The sequence below is a fragment of the Mesitornis unicolor genome, unplaced genomic scaffold (genome assembly GCF_000695765.1).
Source record: "Mesitornis unicolor isolate BGI_N332 unplaced genomic scaffold, ASM69576v1 scaffold21323, whole genome shotgun sequence".
In the NCBI taxonomy this organism is placed as follows: Eukaryota; Metazoa; Chordata; class Aves; order Mesitornithiformes; family Mesitornithidae; genus Mesitornis; species Mesitornis unicolor.
Window position 1 is genome coordinate 58,787 of NW_010175676.1, and position 16,720 is coordinate 75,506.

General features: G+C 42.0%; 1 protein-coding gene across 1 annotated transcript in view; it reads right to left on the reverse strand.

Annotated features, from left to right (window-relative positions):
- Positions 1-16,720, reverse strand: part of LOC104538329 (glycogen synthase kinase-3 beta) — a gene marked incomplete at its 5' end in the record, with an annotated part of 90,491 nt that overhangs the window by 54,355 nt on the left and 19,416 nt on the right. Inside the window, one exon of the mRNA XM_010181490.1 lies at positions 8,811-8,894. Coding sequence (XP_010179792.1) covers positions 8,811-8,894 — 84 coding nt within the window. The remainder of the gene's footprint in view (positions 1-8,810; positions 8,895-16,720) is intronic.

Consider the following 16,720-nt stretch of genomic DNA (forward strand, 5'->3'; position numbering starts at 1 on the left):
CAGGGAGCCAGATCCTGAAATACAGGATCAATGTATTGTATTTCCTACGGATTTTGGTTTTAGCAATGCAGCTCGTGTACCTCCAATTGCCTCATACGTTAGAAGCTGCTTTTTTGGCAGACAAATCCTCGGTTGACAAACACTGTTCTGAAATGAGCAAGAGCAAAATAACTACAGCCTTGCCATTGAACTGCTCTGCACCTCTCCAGCACTGACAATTCAGGCACCACTTCACTCTGGCTAGAAACACTTCATATAAGTAAATACTAATACCAACTATCCCATAATGAGAGGCATGAGAAAGATTAGGACACAAGAGCAAAACACTTCAGCAACTTAGTATTTTTCTCTCAGAAAACGGACATACAAGCACAACTACTCTAGCACATGAGCATCACACATTATGTGGCTGAAGACTGAGCACAACTGAAAACATTACCCTACTGACTGTGAAAGGCTGCATGGAGGTCTCAAACTTCACTTCTAAAACTCTTCTCTCCTTCAGTCCACACTAGTAATCTATAAGCACCAGCTGAGCATAACTGTGACCAATATAAAGCAACAGCTACTGAATTCAAAGATTCACTCTTCTGGATTGTTCCTTGCAGGGAAAGTACAAATATTCCTTTTCTCTACAAACGTCCCTCACCTCAACAAACCCCTCATTAATCCCGAGTGGTTTCTGCCAGCTTTCGTTAATTTTTTTCATGGATCTCACACACTACATTTACAAAGCGCATGTATAAAACTTCAATCAACATAAGTCAGTCAAGTTCAACCATTTCCTCTATTTACCACCAACACAACAGTAGAAGCCAGGGAGTTCATCCATGCCAAACGCCAGACTGAGGGCAAAGGGAGAGAGGATCACAGGGCACACTCTGAAGCATACATAAGCATCTAGTAAGATGTTCAGAGTTCTCCTGAACTGTCAGTCCGACCCGGAATCCAAGGAAAATTTCTCTGAGCATCAAGTAATAAGAGAAAAAGGTTAAGAAACTCTTTTGGGTGCTCTTTCTTCTAGGTCAACTAAATGTACTGGTCAGTATTTGGGAAGAGCGATGAATATGCTCATTTTGGTTTCCATCTCCTGGCAGATCAGTAACAGTGTGGTGGTGGCAGGTGGGGGTTTTTCGGGTTTTTTTGTTGTTTTATTTTCTTAAATCCTGGGCCATTTCATTGTGCTAGTTTTCAGATGGACTTTGTGTCATCAGCTGTATGAGCGCAACTGAGAGGAGATACTGGAATAATCTCCCAGGGGGATTTATTCCCCTACTTTGGTCAGTTTTAAGAGTCATCTTGACAGAGTGCTGAGTCATCTCATTTAAACTTACTTTTACCTTGAGAGGTTGGACTAGATGAGCCTTGTGGTCCCTTCCAACCTGGTATGCTATGATTCTATGAGATGACCATCACAAGAGAGTTTATTAAACTAAACTTGCATTTGGAGGAATTAATGTGGAACTGCAGTCTGAAGAAACTCACTTTACCTGCCTACTCAAGCTAAAAGCACACAGGTAAGTTATAAACCTAAAATTAAGGGATATACCTCCAGAATGCACTTCTCCTTACTGAAATTATCCCAAGGCATCAGTATGGGGGCTATACAAGGTAAATAAGGCAGTCAGTTTACTCCAGGGGATGATGCTTTCTTTACCGTATGACAGCACCCCACTGCTGATGTTTCAGAGGTAGGTGCTACGCATGGAGCTGTTACAAACAGGATGGAAGCTACACAAGGGTTCTGTCAAAAAGCTCTGCAGGATTTAACTCGGAGTTGGAAAGCAAGAAAATGGATTTTAGCATTTCTTGTGGATTACGCCTTCTTTCAGAGTGCATTATTAAACCGGAGTGTCAACATGAGGCAAGATACGCCCTTCACCCTGGCTTAGCTATCTAGATTTAGACAACATACAAGGTTCAAAGTCACTCAGCTTTTGCCCTAGATTAAAAAAAAAAAAAGGTTATTTTACCCTCTCTCAAAACTACAACCAGCACACACTTCACACATCCTCATCAAGCCCCATGAGAGACTCACCTTCCTTTCCCATCTTGAAGGCTTGACACAGTACATTAAAGATACAAAGACTATGGAACCACTTTCAAAGACTAAGCAAGAATCTGCAGACTTCCTACTCTGAGTAGCCACAATGCACTCGAAACATTTGAAAATGCAAAATATGTTGTAGTTGACTTTATTTGTATGAAGGAATGGTGACATCCAGTGGCCACATATGCCTGGTTTTTGCTTGCAGTTTACAACCACATCCATTTCAGAACAGAGCTGTGGCTGCCACCAAAGTAAAGGAACTGTAAGCCTAGAGGTATGGCTGCAGTTTCACATGGATAACTCCAGGGGAGTAAGAGCAGCTGCGGACTCAACTTCAGTGTTCAGAAAGATACCAATCCCTTCTATTAGCACTGCAAATATTGGGCAAAGTATCTCCATTCCTGTTCCCTCACTGCTCATGACTGAGTTTGAAAACTGTCCCAACACTGGGGAGTTGGGACTGTCTGTCCCAAGACTGTTGTTCCTATACCTACTTGTCATAACGTCTCAATTTTTTCTGCAATGCCCATTGCTCTTCAACGTTAACAGTCTGATACAGGTAGAAAATGCCAGCTAGGTCAGCTGTGATGGTAGCACAAGGGCAGAAGTCAAGCCCTCCAATATAATTCAGATTTAAGAACTTTTCTGAGTCTTGTTTTAAGACAGTTGGTTTATACTGTCTACCTTTGATCCCTGAAAGAGTTTGTGTTCTTCCGTGATGCACTAAGCCTTTTTCCTTCATTTAAAAAAAAAAGAAGACATTTTCTGTGATAGTTCTCCCCTCTAAGGAGAGACTACAGTAAAGAAAAAGGTCACCCATAAAAAGAACTCAGGAATTCCCACCAATTCTTGTTTATTTTATGCCCTGTAAAGTCCTTAAACTTCTAGCTGTACTTCCAAGGAGAAATATTCCAATTAAAAAGCCACCCAGCATCCAAAAGGTGGGATTGATTTGTGATCTCTGACACAGGTGATCTGTGGATATCTGAACTACAGCTCCCAAGCAGGGACTGCGCAACTGGTAACTCTGGAAAATGAAAATTAACCGATAACGTTGAGGTCACTGGACTGTCCTGCAGACCATAACATAGAAAAGCAGAGTCTCTGGGGATCCACTGTTTTCGTGCTTGTACACTACCTCCCAGACTGAGTGGAAGTTTCTGAATTGTGATCCATCCATGCCAGCAAACCAGGCAAGACAATACACTATAATGATTTTACACACACACACACACACACACACACACACACACACACATATATATATATATATATGTCTACTCTGCTCTTGCAAAGCCCTGCAGCAGGCAGACAAAACTGCTATTTCTATTTACACAACCTACTCAAACCCAGACACTGCTCATAACTACAACTAAGGAAATTCCTAGCATGTTGCAAGCCCTAACAGCAATAACTGATAATCATTATCTGATGACTGGTGCCCTTTTTGAAATGAGCTTGGCAGGCCTCAGGCAAGGACTAGAGATACCAACATCACAAAACTCCTCATAATTGGCATTAATTGCTCCTTTGTTGACAGCACAGCAGATCTGCCAAAGATTAAATGCATCACAGTGACTAAAATTCATCTCTAGCGAAGGCCCTTCAGCACGTTACTAGGCTGGTGCAAAACATTCACACAGGCTCTGTCAGTTTGAAATTGGGCTCGAGGCGCTGTCAATTCAATGTTTTGTGCAAGACTTCTGTGTTTGTTGTTGGTTTTTGTTTTTGTTTTTGTTTTTTTTTTATAACCATCTCAAGAAAGAAACCAAATGGTTCAACTACAAGTACTCCATTTTAACAGGGAATAGCAGTGATGGTCCTTATGTGAGGACACATCTGAACAATCCAGCAAGAAAGGATAGCGATGTTCATGAAGGTGGAGGATCCAACTGTTCAGCAAGGCTCAAACTTGCAAATACACCGGTGCCAAAGCGTCCATGAGACACACACTGAGCTGCAGCCATAAGCTGCTGTGCACTACTCTCCTGCACGTTTATTTTAAACCTCAGCTGAAGTCTATGGGAGTAAATTTCCACCCTGCGTCTGCATGGACTTTTGGCTGCATGCCCTTACAGCTAAGGTTAAATAAGACTACAAATCAATTAGAGCATGCAGAAGGGCCAGCTCAGCCTCCAAAAAAGAGTCAGCAAATTGCCTGCTCGTGATCTCTGTGCTTCCATATATGCTTTGACTACTCTGAATGCCAAGCCACCTTAAAGAGGAAAAAAAATAGTTACACACCAGAGAAGCAATTATTCAACAAAAACTGTATTTACTTTACTTTTATATTAATTGATGCAGAAACAAATCTCTCCAGGGACTTCTCTTCCTCTTTTGGGCATGGATATGGATCAGGCAGGCTAATAAACACTCAAAAACACCCACGCGAGAAAACCCTGACAGCTGTGAAATATCACAAAGAAAAATCTAAACCAGAAACAGGGAAAAAAATGGGGATTAGGAACTCATTTCAGGTTTTATGCAGCTGAATAATTGTACTCAACAGCCTCTGATTTAAGGAGTTAGGTCATGCTATAAAACACTGGGGAATACTCTCAGCAAAGGAGCCAGAGGAATTATTTGGTGTGTCCATGTCTGCCCTTCCTTTGGAGCACAGCTCAAAAGATTCTCAGCAGAATTCGACTAAAAAGGACGGGCAGCATGACCATGTGCCCCTGCTTCAGTAAATCAACATTTACATTTATGTATCATGCTAAATGTAAGGCAGTCCCTAAAATTAAGGAAAAGTAGCAAAAATCCAACCAGAAATGTACACCTTCCCAATACAATCTGATGTCCCAGTGGCAAGCTGACAGGCAAACCAGGCGTCTTGTTCAATACCTTCTCCAAAGGCAGAATAACTAAACTGTCAGACACAGCACACTTGGCTAGCCCTATAATCCTGCCCATTTTCTCCAGAGATTACCTAGAAAACCACAAATCCCAGAAATACAGCATGGAGAAGACTTGTGACTACTTCTACCAAGAGAATCTTCCATACACAACTCAGTCCATCATTTGGTTGCTCTGCTATATCTCATACAGCCTCAGGAAAAAAAAAAAAAAGGAAAAGAAAAAAAATCCCCACAAAAAACAGAGTCTACTCTGGCAAATTCATTAAGGAAGAGTCTCTAGAAAGAACTGGCTTATCCAGCAGGTCTGATAAACATGTGTAAACCTACAAAAAGAAAGAAGCGAGGAAGAAATAGTTTATAGAAGCAACCTGATCGTCAAGTCTGTCAACTGCCATATTAATACATATTACGTGCTCTTTTTGAGCTCTCTGAAACTAGAAATCATTAGTCAAACATGTTTAATACTCAGTCAGTACTCAGAACTTTATATATATACACACAAAGATATATTTATATGTGTGCATGCGCATGTATGTGTATATGCACACACACACACTGCTATATAGGGTATATCTATATTAAGGCAATACAAATTTAAAGATGCTCAGACAAGAGTGACTCAGTCACAGAAAACAAGGGAGAAGAGATCAGTCTAAGCCATGACAGATACCAGATTTCCATGCTGCTAAGGCTGGATTGCTTCTGGCAAAAGCAGGAAGGACGTTTAAGCAAACAAAACACATAAAAAGGAGAGTTGATCACAAGGGAAAAGAAAAGCTAGGGAGCTCAAACACTTCAACCAGTTCCATGGGTAGCCCCTAGAAAAAGAAAGCCGAGAACTCCAAATCTCTACAAACTAGCCACAACTTTGATGCAGCTAAGAAAAGGCTTACTAGCAAGTGTTATTTGGAATCGGTTTTCAATTTTATGCTATTTTCTGTCCAGTTTTCTAATCAGGAACGAAATCCCCTGCTTTGCTAGAGTAAACCCAGTTCTAAGGCTTCCCAGTGCCTAAAAGTGCCTAGGGATTAACGTGAACTCAAGTGACTACAGGCACATGGCTTTCAAAGAGTGCCAGTCTGACTGGATTTGGAGAAAGCCTTTGAGAGACCTCTAAATGGAGACAGACTTAAGCTTCTCAGATATTGGCCAAAAAACAGAGAGAGAAAAGTCTCTGGGCTTAGAGACACTGGTGTCAAGCACCAGGGAAGAAGGTGGAAGTCCAAGACAGGCACCTGCTGGAACAAACAGGTGGAGCAACCACAGTGGCATGAAAACCTTTACGCAACAAAAGGCTTTGTATATAGGTATCGAAATAAAGTTCATTGGTGAACTATTTCATTACAGGGATCAGCAGTATCACAGTTACCTCTGAAATCTTCCCAGCACTGCTAGACTCGAGTTAACTAACAGTCCGCTGCTGTTAATCTGTGTTTATGCCAAGTTCTTCATGAAGACAGACAATGGCGAGCTCCACTCATCACTATCCTACCACATTTTTTGCTACACGTTCATTGGATTTTTACAGTAGTCTTCCCATTGGACTTGGCTTCAACAATCACTTTATATAAGCTCTGGGTACCCAGCATCTAGACCTGCAACTGCTTCCTACATGCCCTTTCCTAGTTACCAGACAGGACCTTACACTTTTCTCCCTTTTCCTATAAAGAACAAGTTTTATTATGAAGGTAATATGGTGGAAAAGATGTCACTGCTTCCCAAACTGACACAAACATAAAAAGAAACACTATTCTTCCTTCCCAGATGAGCTGCAGAACACCAACTTGCTGCTCTCCAGAGCTTTTTCCAGACAACAACCAACAAACTCGGACACAGTTATCTTCACATGCTGCCACCTACATGGAAATACTTTCAAGCCAATTACGTAGCATTTTGTACTGAACGGCAAAGAGGCCTTGCAACTTCAACTGCAACGTTACCACTGCTGGTGGTGTGCTGGGTGCACCTCTGCCCTAGGGACAAGTTCACATTGGTCCCATTTTGCAAAAGGGTAGCAGTGGAAAGCTCACTGGCACAGAGTAAAGAAATAGAGAGAGAAGAGCAGAAAGGAGTTGGAAAGAAAACTTCTCACTGAAGCATTAAGATTTGCTGGTCATGGATGGAGACCACCTCTTTAAAAACAAAACCAGCATTGCCAAGAATCAGCCATGTGGAGTTGAAACAGCAAAGTGGAAAAATCCAGTGTCGACCTCAACATCAAGTTAAAGATTTCCAAAGGAGTTTTACTCAAGTTATTGTTAAAAAAGGCAGCAGGAAGTGTCCTGAAGTTTTAACACGTCAAGTGTTTGCAGGGGGTTTCTGAAAACCATTTGGCAGTTGTCTTCTGCTTGTCTCATGAAATTCTACTTCACTTCAGCCAAGCTTCAAGCTTGTTAAAGCAGCAAACAAAAAAAAACCCAAAACCAAGCTTTTCTTCACAGCATTTCCCTTCCTGTATACATGCTGCTCAAGGAATTTCTAGTTATGTGCTAAATGAGCACAACATAGTTTAAAACAGCAACAACCATGTCACACTGGAAATGCCCGCTATCACCATGCAAGGGGAAGGAAAGATGGGCTGATCCAAAAAAATAATAATAACTTTTTAAAAACCACACTTCTCTTTGCTGCAAAGTGGTTTTGCAAGCTTCCCATAGGCACAGGGCCAGGCATCCCCCAAGCACCTCTCAAAGAGGTAACAACAGCGCTCCTCCAATTCTCCCTCTGTGCACTGCACAAGACTGCAGCGTCCTGCCACCCACAGCTTATCCTGGAGATGTCAGCTCCTTCTCCAGCTCCCAAGCCCAGCAAGTGGGTGGGTTGGCTCTTCTACTCTGTTGACCCACTTTGTGGCAGCAGCAGTGAATTAATAGCCTTCCAGTAGCTATCGGCTCTCGCACAGAGTCCTTTACAGCACTGTGGACACTGTGTACCGACACCTGAAGACAACTAAGGATGTAATCTGATTTTTTTAAATGAAAAATTATAACATTTATAGAAATTATTTTATAAGTATAATTTATAAACATATTTATAACTATATATAAAAAGATCAGAGGAAGTTCAGATGGTCATCTAGCCCATTTCCCCACTTCACAGCTTATATTAACTCCCACATGGGCCAGAAAGAAAACTGTACTTAAAAAAAAAAAATTAATTCTTTCTTTTACTTCAAGGATGATCCTACTTTAAAAGCAGGAGGCTGGTTGGACCAGATGCCATCCTGAGGTCCATTTCATCTTGAATTCTCCTATGATTCCCAAAATGCCGGTACATACAGAGACAAGGAAGCTGTTATAACTTCACATTAAACAAAACTTTGTAAACCCTTTTTAAAGAAGCCAAGGAACTTTTATACCTAGACTGAAAGAAAACATAAATGGCAGTGTATACTTCTTGAGATTTGTTAAATCCAGCTATTTACTCCTTCTGGAGCATAAGCATTCTGACAAATGCTATAATCACGCAATCATGCATTATTCTTTCCTTTGGACTTTGAAACACAGCCTGCATCTGGAACAGATGCACAAGGAAGGGGATCAGAAGTCTGGGCCTAGAGTGCTTAACACTCAATCCTAGAAAACATATATGCACATATGGAAAGGTGGTGCTAGAACATGCAAATAAAGTCTGGCTGTGCTCTACTAAATCAAAAAAAAAAAAGGTAATGTATTCAAATCTGTTCTGCTCTTGTTGTGCTATACTAATAACACTACTCCCCATGGACCACACACTTCCATACTGAAAAAGGCCTGCTCCAACATGATCTACTGGGCACCACTACAGCATTTTCTCAGTGTTATCACGTCTACTATCTTCACACTCCTGTCTCTAGCAACGCAAACAGTTCGGTTATGCCCCAGATGGGTACCAGGAGCCATTGTCTCGTTTTTCATTCTTACCTTCTCTCCGCTGGAGTAGAAGAAATAACGCAATCGGACAATGTTACAATGATCCAACTTTCTCATAATCTGGAGCTCTCGGTTCTGAAGCAAAAGGAGAAGAGCAAATAATTAGGTAAACTATTTTCTCATGACTTTAGAGTAGTGTAATGAACACCTAAATATACAGGTACAGAAGCTGACAAGACTCAGAAATGAAAGAACCACTGAACAAGAAGCAACAGCTTTCACACATTTATTAGTCTTACTTTCAGTTACTTTATCACTTCTTACTTAGAGTATTGACTTCTTTGACTACATTTTCCCCTCTAACGCAAACATCCACAAATCCATCACAAAATCCAAGAACTATCTACTTATGTTACCCAAGTTTCAGTGATAAAAGGCAAGAAGTCATTAACTTTGCATGTTTATTTTCTGATCTTACAATAATAAAACGTATCAGCCAGAATGACTGGAAGCCTATCCCCTTGAATACTGTCAAAAAATGAAAATAATGGAAAAGCAAACATCACATTTCCACCTACGTGCCTGCTCTCCTCCACACTGCAAAACAGGTTTGTGACGGACGATCTCTTCCCATACCGTTCTTTTTGCAATACCAACAAAAAGCAGCTGAAATTAAGCAGACAACTCAATTCCCACTTTTGTTCAACTGAGATTTAACCGGGTTTAGGCAGACAGAATAACTTGTTATTGTTCCCTTTTTATATCAATCAGAAAAAGTTGTTAAAATAAGATCAGTTCATTACATGGATGATAAACTGTGGGCTTTTACTGCAATACCCATTGTGACTGAGCCCTAAACAAATGAGTGATCTTCTAGTCTAACAGATAAAAATGAGTGAAATATTGAACTGAAGGTATGAATTTAAAAAAGCAAGTAAAATTAGCACAGCTACGTGTGTTACACTTCATCCCACAGCTGTCACTACAATACTCCTTTCTCCTGTGGCCACATTTACACATCCCTGGTTTTCCTTCCTCTATTACTATGCAATCTGCAGCTTCAAAAATAGAAGGTATTCCAATTTTCACCTGGATCACGGGGTTGCCAATCACGTACTCCAACCAGCTAGCACCAATATGCTAGACTGATACTACTAACATCATGTGGCCAACTTGAGGAATATTTTGGAAGAAAATTCTTTAGCCACCATGCTTCTTCATACTTTAAATGCCCAAAGCTAACACCTACTCTGTGTGGTGCTGCTGTTGAAATAAGGATTTCGTATTCTATATATCAGCGGTCATGTACTGTGCTTATCGCTACGTTTAAAGCTTAAGGAACTCTGTAAGAACCGCTCAGAGCTTTTTATGTGAACATGGCTATGAACTCAGCTTTTAATTCCTCTAAGCCATGTAGCCTTAAAAAAAAAAAGAGGTGTTAGACAGGATGCAGTATCATTAATCCCATCATCCTTGCCACATGCTGACTGAAAAAATACTTCAGTATTAGGCAGCTCTTTGCAAACACGAGTGCCATCTCACACAATTATCAGCTGGCAATTCTCCAGCCGGCAGTTAAGGAGAAAGCAAGTCCTTCCCTGAGCCTGCCCAGCTTCTCAGCAGATTAAAGCCTAAGTCCCTTAGGTGCACACCAAGACAGGCCTATTCTGTCCCGAAGGATGAAGAGAGAAAGTAAGAGAAAGCAAGGAGAGACCATTGAGGCTTACACGTATCTCCCAAAATCCCATAGGGTGACTTTGTGAAAGACGAACACAGAATTCATCAGATAACCTTGTCAACAGGTTTCACATTTCCCACAGTATTCTCCTAGTAGGAAGAGGAGCTCAAGTACGCTCCACTTATTAATTCTTTATTAAATACTACTAAAAATAAGTCCATTTTGAGAGTCATGGCTGGGGTTTCTGGTATGCATGACACAGTTCAGACTTCAGACCAACAGAAAGACCTCATCCTCTTGTCTTGTCTGAAGCACACGCCGCTGCTGGCTCAGTGGTGTCTCCCTGGGCCTTAAAACCTGGGTCATACTTCAACTAGCGAGCCAAAGGAGGGATGGCTCTAGATCCCATCGGCCACAGAAACACCAATTATGACAAGATAATTTCTTCAGTTGGCTTTGACAGCACTTAATGTGGTACTACAGGACTGAACCTAATGCTTCAAGTTCCAGCATCTCAACCAATTTCCATCAGCAATTCATAGCACAATGTAAGGCAAGTCATTTCTTCATCCCTCTTGTTGGAAGGTGGGAATTATACTTTTTTATTTCCTGGAATTACCAGAAGAAACATGAATGCACCAAGCAAGAATGTGCAAATATTATTTTGGCAATATCTCTACTAGCTCCTTAAAATACCCATATATACTCTAAGTCGGGTTATCACTTCATGTTCTTTAGATAGTACGTATAGACTTAAAAAAAAAAAAACAGCAGAAGTTATTCTAACACTAGGCTGAAGTTCTATTTATACACTGGTATCTCATCCTAGCACAAGCAGTCTGTGCCCACTTTGATGCCTTCCACTCTGATCCATCTCCTTCGGCTCTCATCCTGACCATCTGCTGCAGCTGCACAAACAGTGCTTCAAGAGGTGTTAATATCAGGGATAACTCCTAAACCAGTTACACAGTAACCTACATCTCTCATCCTGTGGCTAGACAGAAGGAAACAAATCTAAACTGGCGTCTTAGTCAAACAGTCACCTCAGCCATCTTAAAACCAAGCTGACTTCTAATCACCACTCCCCGGTGGAGTTAAAACTGGAAATACTTGAGCAGTTGTAAAGCTCAAATTGGATGTGGCAGGGGAACAGCTACTGATGTTCATGTAACTGACTGACGCTTTAAAGAATTCATTTTTTGCCTCAGATGAATACTTGACATAGTCTTACTTTACCATGTATTTCCCCATACACATCTTAAACAAATAAGATTTTTTCGCATTATAATGTGGGCTATTCATTACCAGTGCACAAATGCACAGGGGGTGTGGGAGGTGGGAAATCAGATTATGAGCAGAGAACCTTTAGTGAAGTGAACAATGACAGATGTCCTACATCAAGAAAAATGAGAAAATGCGTGTCTAAACATAATGCAACCTAAAACCATTTCAAAACATGCTGATGAGAAAGGCTGACAGTGCACGATCAAAATACAGGGTGGATGAAAACAAAGCTCATGCTTATCGTTAACTCATCATTTTTATCTTCCAAGAGACATGGGTGTAAAGTCAAAGACTCAAAGAGGAAGTTATTCTTCCCTATTCTCCCACCCATTCACACGAAGAAAAGGGTTTAGTTTTGTTACTGAATGAGAGTGGTAAGCACTGAAGAAAGCAATACCCTTCAGCACCAGCCTCATCACAAGAGAGGACCCGGCAGACTTCTGTTCACACTGAAACACAGAGCTCCTGCAGCACGCGTTCCTTCAAGGAGCAGCAACCAATGTGTAACGAACAGATTAGCAAATTTCTGTTGATTTTGCAGTTTGATTTCTTTGCCTAAAATAAGATTTCTTGATCCAGAAGGCAAGGGGCTGCTGACACAGAACTCCAGATGCAATCAGTGCATTTGAGCCCTTCACCTGAAGCAAACCCAAAGAGACAAAACCTTGCTCGTCACTTCTGAAGACAACTTTCCTAGCCTAGACTGCGTCTCTTCATTATATTGAAGAAATCTGGTTGCTCATCACGGTGAAAGATTTGGTTAAAGACTGCCAAGACAACACCAGATTTATAACTTCAAATCACAGTCAGAAAAGCTCATGCATGAAGACTCATGTCTTGTCTCTAAAGTTACAACTCCAATTCCTCATAACTGTGCTAATGCTGCAGTCGATATAAAACCACCAGAGCAAGCTCATTTCCGCCTCACTACTGTAATCTGCTATTACAGACTAGGATAACCATCATCCCCCCACACACACTCCCTTCCCTCCCCATTCAGAGATTTGTAGAGCTATGCCAGTCTATGTTCACCACCCCAACCTGGATCTCCATCTTTTTTTTTCTCTCCCTCCTGCCTTTCCTTCCCCATCCCTTTTTCCAACAGGGGATAAAATGACTGGTTCCTGAGAGATGCTGCCTTATGGATTTGCAACTTCTTGAACTAGACCAGAGCAAATGAAGGTGGAAGGTCTTGTACAGCTCATGCCAGCAGAGCATTATCAATATGTACCCAATGAAGTGTAGAAGTACCACCTAGATACAGTTCAGAAAAAAATTTGTTAGCTTCCTTAGCTAAAGTGTATGCCGGGTTTTGCTCTTCATTTTTGGTTTCGAAATGCCTGTTTAAAGTCTCAGCAAGGTTTTTTGAGGATTAGGTTCAAAACAGATGAACTGGGAGAAATGAGAAAATTGTATTTTTGCCTTGCATCACATCAAGGGCATGACCTGGTTCTTGTGAACAGATAAGATTGTGTACATCTTGTCCTTTTAAGAGAGGATATCTTTTTGATGAAAAGGCCGGGATAAGCTAACAATCTATTTCAACAAGCAACTTCAGCAAGTCATCTTGCTTAAAGCAACTAAGGCCAGCAACTGAAGTTAATTCTGATTTTTGCACTTTTTGAACTGCTTTTTATTCTTCTCAGGGTAATACCTCCAAATGCCAAAGCTCAGCATCTTACATTCTTCTATCAGACTGAAAAAACAGAAAATGCAGGGTAATTCTCATATGGACTCTGGCAGTATAGATGGAAGGAAGCTGCACAGGTAAATCTAAATTTCTCAGTATACACAATCCTCTTCCTCTTGCACATGTCACGTATACAGATTCCTCCTTTCTCCTGCTTTCATCATAATTTTCTCCATTCTACCATGTTTCTTATTCTTCAGTAAAGGCTTTCCCACAGTGAAGAGCTGGAGCAGGGAGCCACAGGCAAAGCTGGGGAAGAAACCAGTTTCCAGCAGGAGGTATGAAGGCAGCAGTGGAGCAGCAGGACTTGCTTTCACTTCCCCCAATTCCTTCCACTTGAACAGCCTGAATGAGCCATCATCTCCACTCACCTTCCCCTGCTGCACTGCTGGGCCTGCCCAGGGAACAGGCTCAGGCTGAGCCCCTGATTGATTCAAAGCATTTTCACACAGCAGGAAAAAGACCCCTTATCCTGGCCATGTCCCACAACAAGAAAAAGGCTGGACTCCAAGTGCAGGGCAGCAGATGGATGCTGACAAAGGTCCTTCAGTGTGATCTTGGCCAGCTACACTCCATGGCTTGCAGAGACAGCTGCTTGCACAATGTTTGAGCCATACCTCCTAGGCTCAGCTTCAGAAAATGTACCCAGACAAAACACTCCAGACCACAGCAGAAGCCCTCGTACTCACCATAAGCTGCCTGTGGTATAGCAATAGCACCTGACAGGTTACCACAGGGCAGTGGGATCACCAAATCAGCATATTTTCACTAATATCATTACTAAAGCTCCAATTCTAGTATGCCTGGTTTAACCTAAGCTTAGCAGGACAGACTGCAAATTACAAGCTGTATTCCATCTTCTCTAAATATTCCTGAAGCTGCCTGACCCATTCCTCCAAAGGTGGATTTCAAACACCATCAATTGCAAGGCTCCTTTTAACACTGTCTTGATGTCAGCAAAAGCATTACAGAAATTTTTCTATGGCTTACACAACTTACTGCCTTTCACAGATATATAATTCAGGCAGAATAAAAGCTAATTCCTACATTCTTCTGTACTTGACCCAAGCTATCACTGAAATAAATCAGCAATTGAAGGAAAAAAGTGCAAAAGGGCTTAACTACAGAGGCCTGGGCTGGGAATCTGCCTGTATCAGTCATCAATGGCTAGCCACCCATGAAAAGTCCATTTTGGAGGCAAGCAATTTCAAGCAGAGATAAATGTCAACAGAGATCACATTTGCATTTGAGGCGTGGATCAAGACAAAGCCTCAGTCTCAGTCTCAGTCTCCTGCCAGTCATGGCGTATTTCCAACACCAGCAGGTCCAAGTTGGGAAGGTCTCAATTCTTAGCACACCTCTTGGTCTCAAACTCATACAACCACAACCTTTAATCCAGAAATACAGGACCATACCAACAAACAAGCACTGTTTATTAAATATCTGCATCTGTGACATACCAAGAGCTCCAATGCCACAACCACCACCACCCAGTTAGTGCTGGTCCATCGACAACTGCTAAATACCTGCAGCCCAGCAGGCCTAACACACAGGTCAGAAAGTCCAGATACCGTGTCCTGCTCCAACCTCTACCAATGTGTAACGCATCCATGTTCATAGAAGCAGCTTTGAGGGTTAGCATTTGTAAAAACACTTTGATTTCTATTATCCAAAGAGACATAGATACGCTAATTAATATATTAACATTCAGGGCTTCCCGGGGGGGGGGGGGGGGGAGGGAATAAATTACCCTTGATAGCCATCAGCCGTTTACAGTACAAATATAAAATTGCTGCTTTAAATACTCACACTCCCCACTCCTTCCTTACACCTCTTCCTACCTGCCACTCATAGGAATCCCAACCCTCATACAAGGGAAAACCCAAACGCTAAGTTCCTCTGCGGCATGAGAATAATGCCAAGGTTCTATACAATATGAGAATAACACGCACTGTGCCACACAAGTGGGATATGTGGAAGAAGCTAACTTGGGGTCCAAGATACAGAACGTCTGTGCGTGCATTTCTGTGCAACACCCAGTGAACTGCAGTTGCATCATGCTGTTTTACTGCATAACTAAAAGCAGTGCGAAGACTTCAAACCCAGCTTAATTTCACTACCAGGTTCCACAGCGCTGCCAAACTTTCCACTCTTTGTCCTCATGTAAAAATCTGACAATTAAGATCCCGAAGTAACAAATGATGGAGAGACGCAGCAGGGCTGCACTGCAAAATGTTTCTGAAACGCTGGCCTGCGAACACCCAGAAAGAGTCAGAGGCGCAAAACATGTGCGTCAGCTGTATTCTAGCCAAAATTTATTACTGAGCACAGTGACCTTCAGCCCTGGCACGAGTACAGATCAGGGCAAAAAGCATCGGCTCTGAACACAGCAGCAGGCAGGACCCGCCTGAGGAGGCCAATGGGCAGAGTGTGCTGGGCTGGTGCAGGGGCCAGGCCAGGGCAAGTCAAAGGAGCAGGGTTCAGGGAAGCGTAGGTGGGGCCATCATCACACTCCCAACCTGCAGAGCCATGATTTAGTACAGCCTGACTGAAATTAAAGAGTGGACAGGGGCAGCAAGAGGAAAAACTGTGCTTGAAACTAAAGCTCTAGAATAACGAGGGAAGTAAAAAGTTACACAGCCACCACAAATGTGGGCTAGACTTCATTAACCCCTTGCGAACTAGATAGATCTGAACCCCAACTGTTGTACTGGATGAAAATCCGAGATACCAACACACCCCCTCCTTCCACCCTGTTAATACTTCTCATTGTATTACTGCCCTCAATAAACTCAGGCATTACACCCCTTCTCACAAAGGGACTATGTGCTTTGAACTTCCTAACTCTGCCCCGAGGCAGTCAGCAAAGGCAAGTGCCACATTATGTCATCTCCAGCCAGCTCCGGCCAATGCAGGACACAGTCCCCAGGCAGAAATCTTGAGCTTCATACAGCTATTACACATAGTTTCCTATAACTGGAAACAGAAATGGCATATTTGTGTTCTTAAGAGAACATAAACCAAGCCTCAATCTCTTGGGAGACCAGAAGAAAAATTCTGACTCTTCTTTCATTTCCTCCCTGTATCTTCACAGTTAACTGAAGGGTGGAAGCCAAATTCCCTGTTAGTCTATCCCTGCCTCTTGGAACAGGAGTTTGAGAGCCTCTCAGAGTCTTAATACCAGCTCTAAATCCCTGCCAACTCAGGAAGCTCAAGCCTAAAACTGAAACACAAATTGATTTCCAGCATCATGTCACTTCTAGGCCACAACCTGAAATTCACTTAATTTTAAGGTGGTTATTTTAAACA